At 42.8% G+C, this 15,600-nt stretch overlaps 1 protein-coding gene across 1 annotated transcript in view; it reads left to right on the forward strand.

Annotated features, from left to right (window-relative positions):
* Positions 1-15,600, forward strand: part of COL1A1 (collagen type I alpha 1 chain) — a 37,015-nt gene that overhangs the window by 14,232 nt on the left and 7,183 nt on the right. Inside the window, exons 20-37 of the mRNA XM_030220859.1 lie at positions 1,400-1,453; positions 1,565-1,672; positions 1,887-1,940; positions 3,586-3,684; positions 4,094-4,147; positions 4,257-4,355; positions 5,096-5,149; positions 6,958-7,011; positions 7,099-7,152; positions 7,270-7,323; positions 8,210-8,254; positions 8,371-8,469; positions 9,056-9,163; positions 9,488-9,595; positions 10,533-10,586; positions 10,691-10,744; positions 13,516-13,623; positions 13,736-13,789. Coding sequence (XP_030076719.1) covers positions 1,400-1,453; positions 1,565-1,672; positions 1,887-1,940; positions 3,586-3,684; positions 4,094-4,147; positions 4,257-4,355; positions 5,096-5,149; positions 6,958-7,011; positions 7,099-7,152; positions 7,270-7,323; positions 8,210-8,254; positions 8,371-8,469; positions 9,056-9,163; positions 9,488-9,595; positions 10,533-10,586; positions 10,691-10,744; positions 13,516-13,623; positions 13,736-13,789 — 1,314 coding nt within the window. The remainder of the gene's footprint in view (positions 1-1,399; positions 1,454-1,564; positions 1,673-1,886; positions 1,941-3,585; positions 3,685-4,093; positions 4,148-4,256; positions 4,356-5,095; positions 5,150-6,957; positions 7,012-7,098; positions 7,153-7,269; positions 7,324-8,209; positions 8,255-8,370; positions 8,470-9,055; positions 9,164-9,487; positions 9,596-10,532; positions 10,587-10,690; positions 10,745-13,515; positions 13,624-13,735; positions 13,790-15,600) is intronic.

Consider the following 15,600-nt stretch of genomic DNA (forward strand, 5'->3'; position numbering starts at 1 on the left):
TGCAGTGCACTTCAGGCAGGCGGACCCAGGCCCATCTCCCCTACCTGTTATACTTGTGATGGTAAATGGGAGCCCTCCAAAACCCACCAGATACCCACATCTAGGTGCCCCCCTTCACCCGTAAGGGCTATGGTAGTGATGTACAGTTGTGGGGAGTGGGTTTTGGGTGGGTTCAGCACACAAGGTAAGGTAGCTATGTACCTGGGATCAATTTGTGAAGTCCAGTGCATTGCCCCCTAGGGTGCCTGGTTGGTGTCCTGGCATGTGAGGGGGACCAGTGCACTACAAATGCTGGCTCCTCCCATGACCAAATGCAATGGATTTGGCCGGGTTTGAGATGGCTGCCATTAGTTTCCATTATTGGCGAAAACCAATGGCGGCCATCTCTAACGCCATCGATCTCTAAGGGCAGGCCAAATGTTGAGATTTGGCCGGCCCCGACCATATTATCGGAACGAAAGAGGGCCGGCCATCTTGTTTCGATAATACAGTCGGGTACGCCGCTTGACGGGGCTGGCGTTAGAGATGGCCGGCCCTGTTTGATTATGCCCCTCCACGTATATGGCACAGCCCCAGAAATGCTAAATATGAGGCAAGAAACTATCTCAAACTACACCTCCCAAATTGCAAAAAAGTGATCTACAAAACTGTCCACTTTGCAGACTTCACTTACCTAGGAACCAAATGGTGGAACTCCTTACCACCCAAAATAAGAAATATATACAGGAATATACTAGATTCCGCAAAATCCTCAAATCATTCCTATTCAAAGAAACCCTCACAAAGAACAACCATATCTCAAACAATTAAATATTACTTGAATTGGTTATTATTCTATTTACCATTAACCTTCTCTTTGCTTCATGTACAATTTCTCATTCATAATAGATTTTCTAAATGTTAAACATCCGTAGTTATCCCAGTACGTTTATGATACTGTATTGTAAAATTGGATTCTTACAACAAATTACTTTCTTATGCATTATTCTTTGTTATGTATCCTATACTGTTTATCGTAAACTTGTTTGGGATAATGTGGGATGTAAATGTCACAAATAAATAAATATTGGGGGTATTCTGTACTCACTGGCTCCTATTCCTCCCCCAATCCCGCTCAATCAATTCAAATAGTACTGAAATATAAATTTCATTAGAAAACATGTTATGAACGTAACGTTCTCCAACTATAATGCTTTCCAAAATACATTTGTTGAATAAAGTGGAAGCTAATGGAGCTGGTGTGATATATATTTTTTGCAAGTAACCCGAAGTGCTTAGATCATTTATCTCCCATTATCAAAATAAGTTGGCTGTGACGAGCATAAGAGTGAAAGTCACTGGGACAACTGGTGATGCCACATTTAAATAGACTTTTCTTTTGTCTTCTTCTCACATTTAGGGTGAACCTGGAGCCCAAGGACACAAGGGTGAGCCTGGAGCTAAAGGAGAACATGTAAGTGTCACATTGTAACGATACCAGTCTATGAAAGCTTTACCAGAATTTTTGCCAGTGATCGGCTACTAATGCCGTGTTTCTTACTTTTTTCTCCCTTACCGCACTCAGGGCCCTGCTGGTGTTCAAGGTCCTGCCGGACCCCATGGTGAAGAAGGCAAGAGAGGTTCCCGTGGTGAGGCTGGCCCTGCTGGCCCTCCCGGTCCTGCTGGTGAGCGTGTAAGTAGCCCTTTGGTTCTTCTAGTTGCCAGGGTTCCATAAACTGCTGGAGACCTCATAATGTGCTGCAAAACATGTAGGGAGAATTTGTTTGTAAAGTCAAAATTCACAAGTGGAGGAGGGATGATCGAAATCATTAAGATTTATGGCTGTCTTGGGGTAACACAAAACTGCTGATTTTCTTCTTTAACTCTTCTCTTCTCTTCAATCACAGGGTGGTCCCGGTGGCCGTGGTTTCCCTGGATCTGATGGTGCTGCTGGCCCTAAGGTAGGTCTCTAGTGCCTTTAGATTAGACCACAAGAAAATTGATGGCGTGGTCACAGCAGTCTTGTTTTCTGCGAGCCCTCAGGAACTCAGCTTTCACAACTATCAGGCACTGCAACCTCAGGATCTTTGAGACCCTCTTGGGAAAAGCAAGATGGAGGGGAGAGGATCAGTTTTTATCTACAACATGGGAAGCTCTAAGTGATAGTGCAGATCAGTGTTAGCTTAGCGGGGTTTAAAAACGGTTTGGATGGCAGTCCATAGACTGTTATTAAAATGGACTTGGGGAAAATCCACTGCTTATTTCTAGGATAAGCAGTATAAAATGTATTGTACTTTTTGGAAAATCTTGCCAGATACTTGTGACCTGGATTGGCCACTGTTGGAAACAGGATGCTGGGCTTGATGGACCTTCGGTCTGTCCCAGTGTGGCAACACTTACGTACTTAGGATTCTGAATGGAATCTTGCTACTCTTTGGGGTTCTACATGGAATGTTGCTTCACTTTGAAATTCTGTATGGAATCTTGTTATTCTTTAGAATTCTAGAATCTTGCTATTCTTTGGGGTTCTACATGGAATGTTGCTACTATTTGGGTTTCTGCCAGATACTTGTGACCTGGATTGGCCACTGTTGGAAACAGGATGCTGGGCTTGATGGACCTTCTGTCTGTCCCAGTATGCACTTATGTAGTCAAGGATGCCAATTCTTGGTTTGGCCTCTTGAAATTCAAGGGGGTCTTTGTATTTCTGCTGATCTTTCTTGATCCCAGTCACATTCTGTGTGCTTGCCTTAGATATGGTGATATAATGCAGTGCCCCAGTGTAAGCGGTGGTGTCTGAGTATGAGCAGGTAGAAGGTATATTATGTGACATAAAAACATACCAGCCCATGATAAAGACTGGTGTTACAGTAGTAATTTATGTTACCTAAAGGCAGACCATCTATCCACATTGCATGGATATGGCCACATGTGGGAGATCTCTTCTTAATGAAATCACTTTTTGTTCGCTTTCATTGGTAATTTTCATCCTGAGTGGCTGGAATCCAACACCCACCATTGTAATAATCTAGACAGAAAGATGAAACCTGAATACCGGCCTCCTATTTCCCTGTTGCTTTGCTGAATGATAGGTATCCTATCATCACCCTCCTACTGGCTCTGACCTGGTCAGTTTCTGGGAGCTGCAGCCTGCTGGTTTCCAACTGTCCATCCCACGATCATACTTCTTCTCTTTGCTTTAGTTTTGTCATTTCACTTCCTCCCCTTGCCCCTGCTCTTGAGGGAATGAAGGATGGCTTGTTTGCTGCCAATTCCTATGTGTAACCCTGGGTCATGATGCTGTCTAACCCCTCTATTAACCTTGGTGTGATCGTAGGGCACACAGTGAATGTGTAGACCTATTATCAAAGTATAACTGGATGCTGTGTGCTTGAATTGATGTAGGTCACTTGAGCAGTGTCACCACAGTACCATCCTGGGACCATATATTCTAGTGCAAGCAATGATTTCTAGCCCTTATGTGCCTTCACTATGACCCCCAGTGCAAAACCCAGCAACTTAGTGTACCATGGCCGCTGAGCATGAACTCTGTACCTGTCCTCTAACTTTGTGCAAGCTGACCTTCCGTGTTCTCTCCTTCCCTAGGGTGGACCTGGTGAGCGTGGTGGAGTTGGCCCTGTTGGTGCTAAGGGATCTCCTGGTGAAGCCGGTCGCCCCGGTGAACCCGGCCTTCCTGGTGCCAAGGTGAGCGCAAACTGTTTCTGAAGCTGCAAGGTACAGCCACGGGTAGTGTGGCGGATGCAGATCTGGTAATGATCTAAAAACAGACAGGACAGAGTGGAAGCCCAACTGTGAAAGAAAACAGCTGCCATGTATGAATAGGCAGACAAATGCTAGATACAAATTATTGTATTGTAGTATAATAGATGACTCTTGAAACTTCTTACTGAATTTATCCCAGCTCCTGAAGTTCTTATTATATCATCACAGAACAACAAATTAATATGAACTTGAATATAGTCCTTCCATTTCCTCCCCATCCAGTAAATTCCTGCTCATTTGATATTGTATTGAAGTTACCTATATATATCGCTGGCTGTGTGTTCCTTTCACTGACAACATGCCTTGACCTTTTTTTATTCTTGCCTTATAGGGTTTGACTGGTAGCCCTGGTGGTCCTGGTCCTGATGGCAAGACTGGCCCTACTGTAAGTAGCCTCCCTGTCCATAAAGCACTTCTTTTTTGATTATGAACTGTTTTCTGCCTCAGAAGTCCGATAGGTAACTTATATGTGTCTTTCCTTTTAACATCAACAGGGTGCTCCTGGACAAGATGGCCGTCCTGGTCCCCCTGGTCCAGCTGGTACCAGAGGTCAAGCTGGTGTAATGGGTTTCCCTGGCCCCAAGGGTCCTGCTGTGAGTACATCTCTCAGAATTATCTTTCAGATAGAGTAGGCCTTGCCAATGTGGTTCAAACACAATTTAGCGTTGCTAGATGTCTCAGTTCTAATAGCATATAGGTTTCTGTGGCCAAGCTCTGTCCTTTGTCAGATCAGCTGTTTGGTAAAAGTGTTTTAGAGAAGCTCCATGGATTTCCCATGGGGCAATCAACACCTGTAATTCAGGTCAATAAAAAGTGCTGTCGCAGATCTGTGAAAAAAGAGAGAGTCTTACGAGCTGTTAGGCATTCTGGAAGATATGACCTATTTAATTTATGTACAATGCATCATTGCTCTGGGGTCCTCTTAAAATACTCCATTCCCCAGGCCAAACCACCAGATGTTTTGGTTGAGCCATTATCCTATAATTCTGTAGTAGGCCCGTTCCTAATGGTACTGGGGATAGAGGGTAGTGTAGTAGTTACAGGATTGGCCTGTGATTCAGAAGTCCTGGGAATATGAATTTAAGGCTCCCTGCTGCTGATCTGTGTAATCTTGAGCAACTCTTCAGATTTCAAATCCCTGGCCAGGCTCTCAGTTTACCCCTCACACTGGGCCTCTAAAGGCACTTCACTTTATCCACAGCCCAAAGAAACCAAATGCAGGAAAAGGTAGGAAGCCAACCCTTTCCCTGGAGAGGTAGCTGAAGGCGAAGCAGCACGATGGCAGTTTTCTGGACTTAACTGATTGGTATTTATTATTATTTTTGTGATTTAGGGTGAAGCTGGTAAAAATGGCGAGAGAGGCGCTCCTGGCCCTTCTGGTCCAACTGTGAGTATTCTTTACCTACTTAATAGCATCTGACCCTCTGACTTATAATCTGGTGTAAAATTATGATATATATATATATATATAGGAACGGATTTTTTTGTTTCTTTCTTGAAGATTCTCTGTGTTAGTTCTGATAGTTTACCTACCCTCTATACATACTGATAAGGCCAAGATGTACTTATTAATTAATTTAAATTAATTTAGCCTAATGGTTAGTACAGCGGCCTGATAACCAGGGTAACCAGGTTCAATTCCCACTACATTCCTTGTGACTCTGGGCAAGTTGTTTAAACTTTCATTTCCATAGGTACAAAATAAGTACCTGTATATAATGTGTAAACCTCTTTGATTGTGACCACAGATAAGCGGTATACCAAATCTCATCCCCTTTCCTTAATTTATTAAAGGTTATTTTACTCACTCATAGATGGAAAGGTCTCTAGAAGAAGACCAACAGAATGACATTTCAGAGTAAAAAATGATGCATGACCCATATAGTAGTGAACAATGCAAATAAGTAAACATATGAAATAGCAAAACATAACCAATCAACCAATAAAAAATGCCTGATAGGCCACAATTAATTGACACTAACCAAGAATAATAGAGAATAATATTTAATAAAAATGCAGACCGTAAGCATTAAGAACCCAATATTCAAGCCAGAAAAGTTTTATTTGGCGTGTTTCCATGGCGGTTTGTTCCGCATCAAGTTGATGGTTCACCGTTAGAACAGCGGACTGATAACTCTCAGAGTTGAAATAATTTTGTTGTTCTGTTGAATCGACCCCTGAGGCAGGTGTTGTTTAATGCCGAAACACGGCCCATGTCGGGTCATTAATAAAGCACACTTATACCTTTTCTTGACAGTCCGTTGTGCTTCTTTTTCTGGCTTGCTTTGTTGTGTACTTTGACCCACTACATTGTTTGTTGAACCCAATATTCACCCAGGTGCTGAACATATAAACGAACATGTCTATAAATTAGCCATAGAACTTTAGGCACTTTTTCAGCAATCCTGTCCACTTAAGTCTTAGATGACCGAAATGTATCCATTTAAAAGGGTGAAACATTGAAATGAATGTACTTATGCTTTGGAGTCTTGAGTTCACAATTTAGTGAAAGGGAGAGCTGATCTGAAATGAAACGCCCAGTACTGATGAGTGGAGCTCCACTGTAGAGGCGTTTAAATCAAGTGATGTGAGAAAATAAATAAGATTTTGGCAGTGCCTTTTCCAGCTAAGGGAATTCCCAGGCCCAACTGCAAATTCGGGAGAGCTGGATGTTCAGAATCTGTTAAAAGTGCCCTGAAACTCACCGTACTCCGTAAAATCTAATCATACGAAGACAAATTTTTAAAGAACGTCTCCGCTGCTAGACGTAATATACGAACCTTTCTGAATGAGTTCTGTAGCTGAACAGTGTAGATTCAGCATGAAGGCTTAATATTACTACCTCATTTTTTAAGATCTTTTGCTTTTTTGCTTTTGGAGGGAGGGGAGGGGTGTCTTCATGTTACCCTACATTATTTGCCATCTGGTGCCCATGAGGCTCCCATTATTTTCTCTCTACCTCTCTTCTATTGTCTATGTCAAATAGGCCAACATTCTATGTGGCCTCCTAGAAGATTGATATTACTCGACAAATTGTTCTTCCAGGATGGCCCAGTAAAGGGCACCAGGCTCTGAGTTCTACTTTAGACATAGCATAACTTGGAAATCATCCTGGCTTTCTGTCTAGCTGCATTAGTAATCCTTATAATCTATTGGAAGAATATTTGATATCTCTTCTCTGTTGTTTCTCTGCAGGGAGCTCCTGGTAAAGATGGTGAGGCTGGCGCTCAAGGTCCTTCTGGTCCTGCTGTAAGTACGGACTTCTGTTTGACATGATGGAATGTAGTTGATAACATGAGATCTGATTGGATTCAATTCATATGTTTCCTTTGGCAGGGTCCTGCTGGTGAGAGAGGTGAACCCGGACCCAGCGGTGGCCCTGGATTCCAGGTAAGTCAGAAGACAAAATAGCTAGTACAAGAAACATGACATATCAGCAGATTTTTCTCACTTAAATATTAACTCTGTAACTCAACTTTTCTCTTCCATTTTTTTCTCTTCTGATAGGGTCTGCCTGGACCTTCCGGCCCTGCTGGTGAATCTGGCAAACCCGGTGAACAGGTGAGTGCCAAGGCAGCTTTGTACAGATTACTGTCGAAGCCAGGAATCTGAGAGAGCAGGTTAGTTAGCGACTGCAAAAGACTTCTCAACATGGAGGGAAACTGTAAAAATATATATGAGGTCCATAGTAACTTATGCCTTCCCCACAGCCTAGAAATACTAGGGTAGGAACTGTAGCAAATTGAACTCGTGGGAATATTGTTGTTGAGAAGCCATCAATATGAGAAATGAGGTAGACTACTTATGTGCTCCTTGCTTGGGGTCTACGCCTACTAATGAGATCTGACAGCTGACATGAATGCTCTCAGCAATGAAAGTAGTGGATCAAGGCCTTTGTAAGGGAGAAAGATCTTGTGTTTTTCAGCCAATAAAGTTACTCAGAATCAAAAAGAACATTCTATTTGGCCTACAGTAAAGCATAATGATAACCTTTAGCTAGCCAAATACCATCTCTACTCTATTACTCCACTGTAATGCCTATTTCTATTCATCCTTTATAAATGCTACTGCTTTGATACTATGTGAATTGAGGTGTATTAATTCTCATAACAAATATAAACATAAACCCTCCTCTTTGCCCTTCCTATTTCCCCAGGAGCTTCTTTCCTGCCTCAACATTTCTCCTTCCTCCTCTTCCATCTTTGATCCTCTCGGTTCTTGCTTTCTTTCTCCATGTAGTTCCCCCTGCTCTCCCCAAGCCCATCTTTCTCTCTGTCCTCTCTTCCCACTCCCATCCTGTATTCTCATAACCTTGTGGCTTTCTCTTGTTTTCTAAATCCATTCTCCTTGCTCAGACACTCTTGTTCGGGGGAAAGGTTTTGCTGTGAAATTTATGAATCTCTTCTTCTTCTTTAACGTAGTATCTCTTCCTGCATTTCCATAACAGGGTGCTCCTGGTGATGCTGGTGGCCCAGGTCCTGCTGGTGCAAGAGTAAGTAAACACCACTCATATATACATCGTTTCTCTTTGTGCATATGGCTAGTTTGTGAGTCTGCCTCCAACCCTGATCGCTCATAACCAGCTTCCTTCTATTTCCACCTCTTCAGGGCGAGAGAGGTTTCCCTGGTGAACGTGGTACTCAAGGACCTCCTGGCCCCCAGGGTCCTCGCGGCTCTAATGGATCTCCTGGTAATGATGGTGCTAAGGTATGGGCTTTTCCCACTTTCTCCCATCTTTTCCTTCACTGAATTGAGTTAGTGAGAGGTAGACAGAAGGGTGAGCAAATGTCATTAGTTGTCTTGTGACTGCTTCTATATCTGGTAATGATGGAAATTTAGCATCCTGTGAAATGGAGGACAACAGCAGCTCTGAATAGAGTTTACAGGAAGAGATGTAGCTGAGGTTACCAAGTCTGCTTTTTGGACTTTGATCCTTGTGATTTTACTTGGGAATGGTGCTCAAAGCTCCCCCTTATCCCATGGAGGATCCATGTCTGACTCAGAAGGTGGGGGTGGGGGCAGCAGATATCTAACCAATTGTCACAGCACTGCAAGCAGGATCTCCATACAATATGAGACTTTCACCAATGGTCTCCAGCGGCTTTAAGTGACCTGAATTAGAAAGAGAGATTTGTGGATCAGTGGTGAATTTTGGTTCTGTGTATTGAGGAGAGTAGGAGGAGAGTTGCTGACATACAATAACCTCTAAAGTATATCATATTTTGAGCATCACTGCTGTCTCCCAGGGTTCTCTGGGTTTCAACCCTTTTCTTTCTTCAATGTCTCAATTTAGGGTGAAGCTGGTGCTCCTGGTGCCCCTGGTGGACAAGGTCCTTCTGGTCTGCAGGGAATGCCCGGTGAACGTGGTACCGCTGGCCTGCCTGGTGCAAAGGGTGACAGAGTAAGTATCCCAAAACAAGTCTAGGCCTTAGAAGAAAACATAGTATAAAGCTTTAGTCAACGAACGTCGCCTTCCTGCCCTCTGTGCAAGACTAATTCTAGGCAAATTATCCAGCCTTCTCCCTGCCATTCTCTCTCCTGCTTTCTCATCTTCCACATTTCTGTCCACAACTACACTAGCATACACATAACCGCACAAATGCATGCCCACAACAGTCCCTCGCAGCCTTGCTCCCCATGTGAAGCACCAGCAGATGTTGCGCATTGCTCCATGTTCTCGGACTTTTTCAGAACCATTGACCACTATGTCTGTTGTCCTCCCCAGGGTGATCATGGTGCAAAGGGTGGTGATGGAGGTCCTGGCAAAGATGGCGCAAGAGGTCTGACCGGTCCTATTGGTCCACCTGGCCCATCTGGTGCTCCTGGTGATAAGGTAAGAGTGACACCAGGACCAATGTTCCCTCTAAGGAGTGGCCTGATGCATGCAAATTTGTTTTGTGTGAGCAACAAGTTTTAGAAAACCAGCGATTTTTGAACACCAGTGTTAGTAATGCATTTCACAAGGCCAGAAGTGACAACAGCATAGACCGTTTCGTATAGGGCAATTTTTTTGAAACTCATTTAAATCGGGTTGGCAGTTGATTTAGTTTAATTCATTTTTATTTAATTTTTATAGTTTAATTTTCTTCGAAAGTCGGGTCGGTATTTTTGTGAACGACCACGTAAAATTTGTGAGCAATGCTCCTAAAATGTACCAGCGATTGCTTGTGCAGTACATTGATCAGGACTCTGCTTCCTGATGAACTGGCAGATGGAGTAGAACTTGCAGGCAATAAGTTCAAAGACAATAGCTCAGGTTCTTCCTCATGTTAACTCTGGATGGTCCCATGTTATTAGAAAGCACTGTCCTTAGATTTTAGCCCTGTCTTGATGTCACCTCCCTCCCCCAGAGTTAAAACCCACAATCCCACTGGAGGAAGTGGACTTCTGAAAGTTCAGCCAATACCAAGATCTTGTGGAAGAACCTAACTTCACTTCCTCAGTTCGGTTGTGTAACAGATTTTTTGACCAGCGACCTGTTCTTTGCCTGGCCCACAACGAATGTATCCTCTCGGCGTTGGAACATGGGACTAAGAGAAAGACTCTCGGGTTCCAGTTCTGAATCTGTTACCTACTCACTGCCTATAACTAAGCAGCAACAGCAAGAAATGTTCAGTGGACTAAGCTGATGTGAGAGCTACCCGGCCCTTTGGAAATAACAACTTAGACATCTTGGGGGTCCCCTTTGGAGGAAAAGTGCTCTGTAATAGATATAATTGTTCTGAGATTCAGTGAATATGAGTAGTGATGCATTTCTTTTCTTTGCTTAGGGTGAAGCTGGTCCCTCTGGACCTGCTGGTCCCACCGGTGCCCGTGGTGCCCCTGTAAGTCACCCTTCCTTGACATTACAAACCTTTACCCTTTTTGCCTCTTTGTGGGGGTGATTCTTTACTGATTGCACTCACTTTTCTTTTTCATCCTGCTTTAGGGTGAGCGTGGTGAACATGGTCCTCCTGGCCCTGCTGGATTTGCTGGTCCTCCTGTGAGTACTGAAATCTTGTATCGGAAATGTTCAAAAGCACACCTGTGCACACTGTCCCAGCAGTAGCCTTTAGGAGACGTGGCTGGGTGTGACATGAATTCCCAGGATTTTTGGGTGGCCTCCTAGCAAACTCATAATGAAGACACAGTAGCTGGTTCAGATGGGGTCTTTTAATAGCCACCAACAATTGGACACTGGAGGCCAATTCTATAATTTGGTGCCAATATATAAGTTCCCATAAGATGCCTATAACGGAAAGTAGACAGCTACCTTCCAATGTGCCCATCTATTTTTTTATTTAGCTCCTTTTCTCTGGAATTCTTTACCCCTTGCTCTGAAAGCTAAACTGTCTCCTCAAAGCCCATTTATTTTCTCAGGCATTTCCATAAGTTTCTTTCTTGAAGATTCATTTTTAGGTGACAGGTAGTCTCTCTGTTCCCCTGCCCATCTTGAATCTATCTCCCTTTTTCTCTCTACCCTATGGCCTTTATTGGCATACCTTTCCTTTTGTTTTTATTTTTTCTGTTGTACACCGCTTTGATTTGTTGTGAAAAGCGGTATATCAAGATCCAGATAAACACACGTGAACATAAACATTTACCTCTTCCGTGCGAGCACTTGAAACTTACAGTGTTCTAAGTGGCACATGTAAGTGTGAATCCCTGTTTACTAAGCCACGTTATAGGTGCGTCAGCATTTTTAACGCGCATTAACTGTGTACGTGCCTACAATATCCCTATAGGCGCCTACATGGTAGTCACGCGTGCTAATTGTAGGTGCGTTAAAAATGCTAACGCGCCTTATTTAAACAGGACCCTTATAATGGGCTCATTTTCAAAGCACTTAGCCTTACAAAGCTCCATAGGGTACTATGAAATTTTGTAGGAGTATGTGAGCACCAGTATTCTGGTCACGTTCCTGGTGCCACCTTCCTTACACAATCACTTCTCTGATATCTGAATTGGCAACAAATCTATCAGGGGTTCAGTGATCAGAAGGTTATCTGCTACTTAGAATTGGTGGTCATGTAAGAATTACTAGGAACTGGTGGACACATTAGCTTTTGTACTTGATAACGCACCTTAGCATGAGGTATCTGCTACCCATTGGCCTGATTGGTCTCTTAAGGACCAATCCCCCTGCCCTGCCAGATCTTTGCCTGCAGCTGCTTGAGAACCTGTGGAAAGGCCATTGTCCAGCCTATTATTAACAATGGAATCTTAGATCAAAGTGCTTGATCTTCTGATTGTTCAGTTTCACAATTGGCCTTTTAATCAAATGTATTGATAGACTTGTTTACCGACAATTACTTGATTATATGGAGGTTTCTGGTGCACTGAGTCCTTGACAGTCTGGATTTGAAAGGTGTCATGGAAGCAAAATAGTTCTGGTCTGTTTGTTAAATAACATCAGGATTAGTTTGGATAAAGGCAATGATGCTTTTCTTATTATATTAGACCTGTCTGAATCATTTGATGCAATGAGCCATCAGTTATTGTTAAGACTGACTGATTTGAGTCTTGGGGGACTTGTGCTAGCTTGGGGGGGGGGGGGTCTTCCTTTCTAACAGATAGATCCCAAACAGTCCATTGGGATGATCAGAACTTGGATACCACCTTTCTCACCTGTTGACTTCTACAGGGGTAGTTCGACCTCCACTATTTTTTAATCTATACCAAAGTCCCGTGGTTTGTATAATAGAAACATTTGACCTCTCTTGTCACCTTTATGCTGATGACATCGCTGCATTAACATCTTTGCACATGTGTTTGCATGACCCCCCCCCCCCCCCCCCCAATCTATTGCTGCCTTTCCCGTGACTGAAAACTTGCTTGTGAAGAGCTTGGGTGTTTGTTTAGATAAAGACTTGTCTTTCAATGGTCAGATTACACCCATAATTTGTATCTTGTTTTCTAGTTTAGGACTGCACCGTTGTTCCCTTTTGTTATTGGAAGTTAAGAATTTAGCCATCTTGCTCTATTCTTTTGTCGCTGCAAGGCTAATCTATTGTAAAGCCCTTTATTGCGGCCTTCAAAAATATCAATTAAAAAGACCACGGTTAGTCCAGATTAAGGCCATTCATTCTTTGTTGATCAAAAACCACAGGCTCATATTGTCCCCCCTTCCCTGTCTTGGCAGAACTGCATTGGTTGCCTATTGAATTTTAAGTTGCTTTGTCTGTTTTTTGTGCCTTACGTTTGGGTGCTTCCAAATATTTGAAAGATCTATTCATGATTTACGAGCCATCAAGGAGACTGTGTTCCTCTCAAAAAGCATATTAAATGTACCTAGAGAAATTAAACTACAGTCTACCTGCTTGCGTATGCTTACGGTGATGGGTCCAAAATTATGCAATTCCATTCCTTCGGAATCGTGGGTTGCAAAGTGTTATTCAGCATTTATGAATGAATTTGAAAACACAGTTATATAGCAAGGTTTTTGATCTATGAGAATTTGGCTGTAGTGTCTTCTGTTAACTAGGGTTAAAGTTGTGGCATTTGATCATTTAAATATAATTCTTACTTATGCTACTCTGGAGCAAGATTTGCACATTAGGTTGGAACTACTCTTGGGTGGGGGAATGAATTAATGTGGTTCATTGGAATTATTGTTACTTCTGTAACATGCCTCGAGCTAATTGGTGAGATGTGTCATCAAATCTAGTAAAGTAAAGTAAATATCCACACTCTCCATTACCTGGTCTGGATTCTATTTTGTCTTTTCTCCAACACATAGATTCTCCTACTTATCTCCATGATTCTTTCCTGTAGGGTGCTGATGGTCAACCTGGTGCCAAAGGTGAAGCTGGAGATCATGGTGCTAAAGGTGATGCTGGAGTCCCTGGTCCTGCCGGCCCAACTGGAGCCGCCGGCCCATCTGTGAGTAATTCCTGCGCTATCTTCTTCTTGCTGTGTGGATTATTCTCAGTATACCTTGGAGTTAAATGTGAGCTCACATTTCCTGTTTCTTTGTTTTTTCAAATCTTTCTAGGGTCCTATTGGTGCCCCTGGTTCCAAAGGTGAACGTGGAAATGCTGGACCCCCTGTGAGTAAAAAGATGGTTCTTAGGCACCTCTTGAAACTTTGGACAAACTAAAATAGAAATATGAAGCTACCTGAGTGAAAGAGAATATTGTTAATGTCGTTTCCCAGTATAGCTGCAGAAAGTTGCAAGAAATCAACCAGTCGATAGTAGGGGAGGGTACCAATTGGCTGGTTTTCTTGGATTCCTAGGAAAGAAAGACTTTATAAAGATAGTAGGCAGCCATATTTTGACCCTGAAGTTCAAACAGGAGACAGGCTAAAAAAAAGCCAAAGGGGAATTTTTAAATCTCAGGTGGAAAATGTAGGACCAGAGGTATAAACCATCAAGCACATGTTCCCTTTTGAAAAGGCAGAGTTGGCCATGCTTAAAATCACACATGGGGATTTTGAATTGAAATCATTGTGCGTTGTCTGTTGGCTTTGTCCTCCTTCTGCCCCACCCTTGGTGATGGATAATTTGAGCCACAGAAGGGGAGGGCACTTGTCAGATTTTACTCAGCTAACTGCTTAAGTTAACTAAGTAAAATCTTTTGAAATCTACACCTCCTAAGCAGGCATTTTTCAGATTTAATATTTATTAGGCTTAAGCCTCTATTCCCATCAAAATGTTGCTTTTTGAAATCTTAATGACTGAAGTTGTGAAAACGAGTTATTTTAAACTGATGTGTAACTGACATCAGATGTCTATGTAGCTATGCAAGCCCTATGTTCTTTCCAGTTGTAATGTTATATTTGTTGAAAAGCAAAATTTGCCAGTCAGCTAGAATACCAGGTCTTCAGGGTAAATTTAGAACAGGCTGCCTAACTTGTGCAGTCAAGGTGTGTCTACATTTTGCCAGTTTCCAAACAGGAAGTGCTTGTATGCTTTCCCTTTGAAATGAACCTGCTAATCGGGTTGCTCCAATTTCCTGACTTATTTTGCATACATGCATGCATATTATGTAAAGTGTTTGCACATAAACACCATCCCCATCTCCAAGAATAGCTCAGAAAAGTTGGGGCACACTCATACCTTTACTTACATCTAGTCTGGGCAATTTGTTTTTTAAAGCCATTTATACAAAGATATGGCCTTTTTAATTAGCCCCAGCATGGGCACCCAGACCATTCATTGCCTTTTTAACTGTAGGACTCCAAGCAACACCAGCCAGGAAAAGCATGAAGTTGTTTGCTAGCAGAAGGCAGTGATAAACCTCTTCAGTAGTCACTGGGGCCATAATCTAGCCCATGATCCCCCCAAAACAGATCAGATGGAGAAATGAGATGTACCATGGGGAGGGTACGCAGTCCCAAGCTAGCAGGTAGAAACCGACACGTCTGACTTGATTATCAGGAACAGAAAAACAGGGAGAGGGTTAATATCTAGTCTCAGCTCATCTGGCCAGAGAGAAAAGACAGACTGAGAAAAGACTGCTACCATGAGTGTTCAGAAAAAGTTTCAGAGGAGCAAGGAATACCTAAACGTAGTCACTAAAATCCAGGGGAAGTGGGCAAATGGCCTCTCTTGTACCTCTTGTGGGTACCCATGATTGGCGTTTACTAGATTTTGAGAAGCAGCAGGTGTGGGGCTCAACTAGTGTTGGCTGAAGACATTGTCCACACACATGTATCTCATACAAACACAACAGAACTAGGAATTGTGAAGCACATATCACACAATAATGTCCCCTATGTTGTGCATGCATCAGATTGCTTTTCTGTCCACCCTTCCTGATCAGGGTCACCTACTATCCTGCTGGCCTCTGCTTTCCAATAAGGTCATTGCAGAAGGAACAGTTCCTGCAGTTGATGTTATAAGCAATCAAGTCCATT

The sequence above is a fragment of the Microcaecilia unicolor genome, chromosome 12 (genome assembly GCF_901765095.1).
Source record: "Microcaecilia unicolor chromosome 12, aMicUni1.1, whole genome shotgun sequence".
NCBI lineage: Eukaryota > Metazoa > Chordata > Amphibia > Gymnophiona > Siphonopidae > Microcaecilia > Microcaecilia unicolor.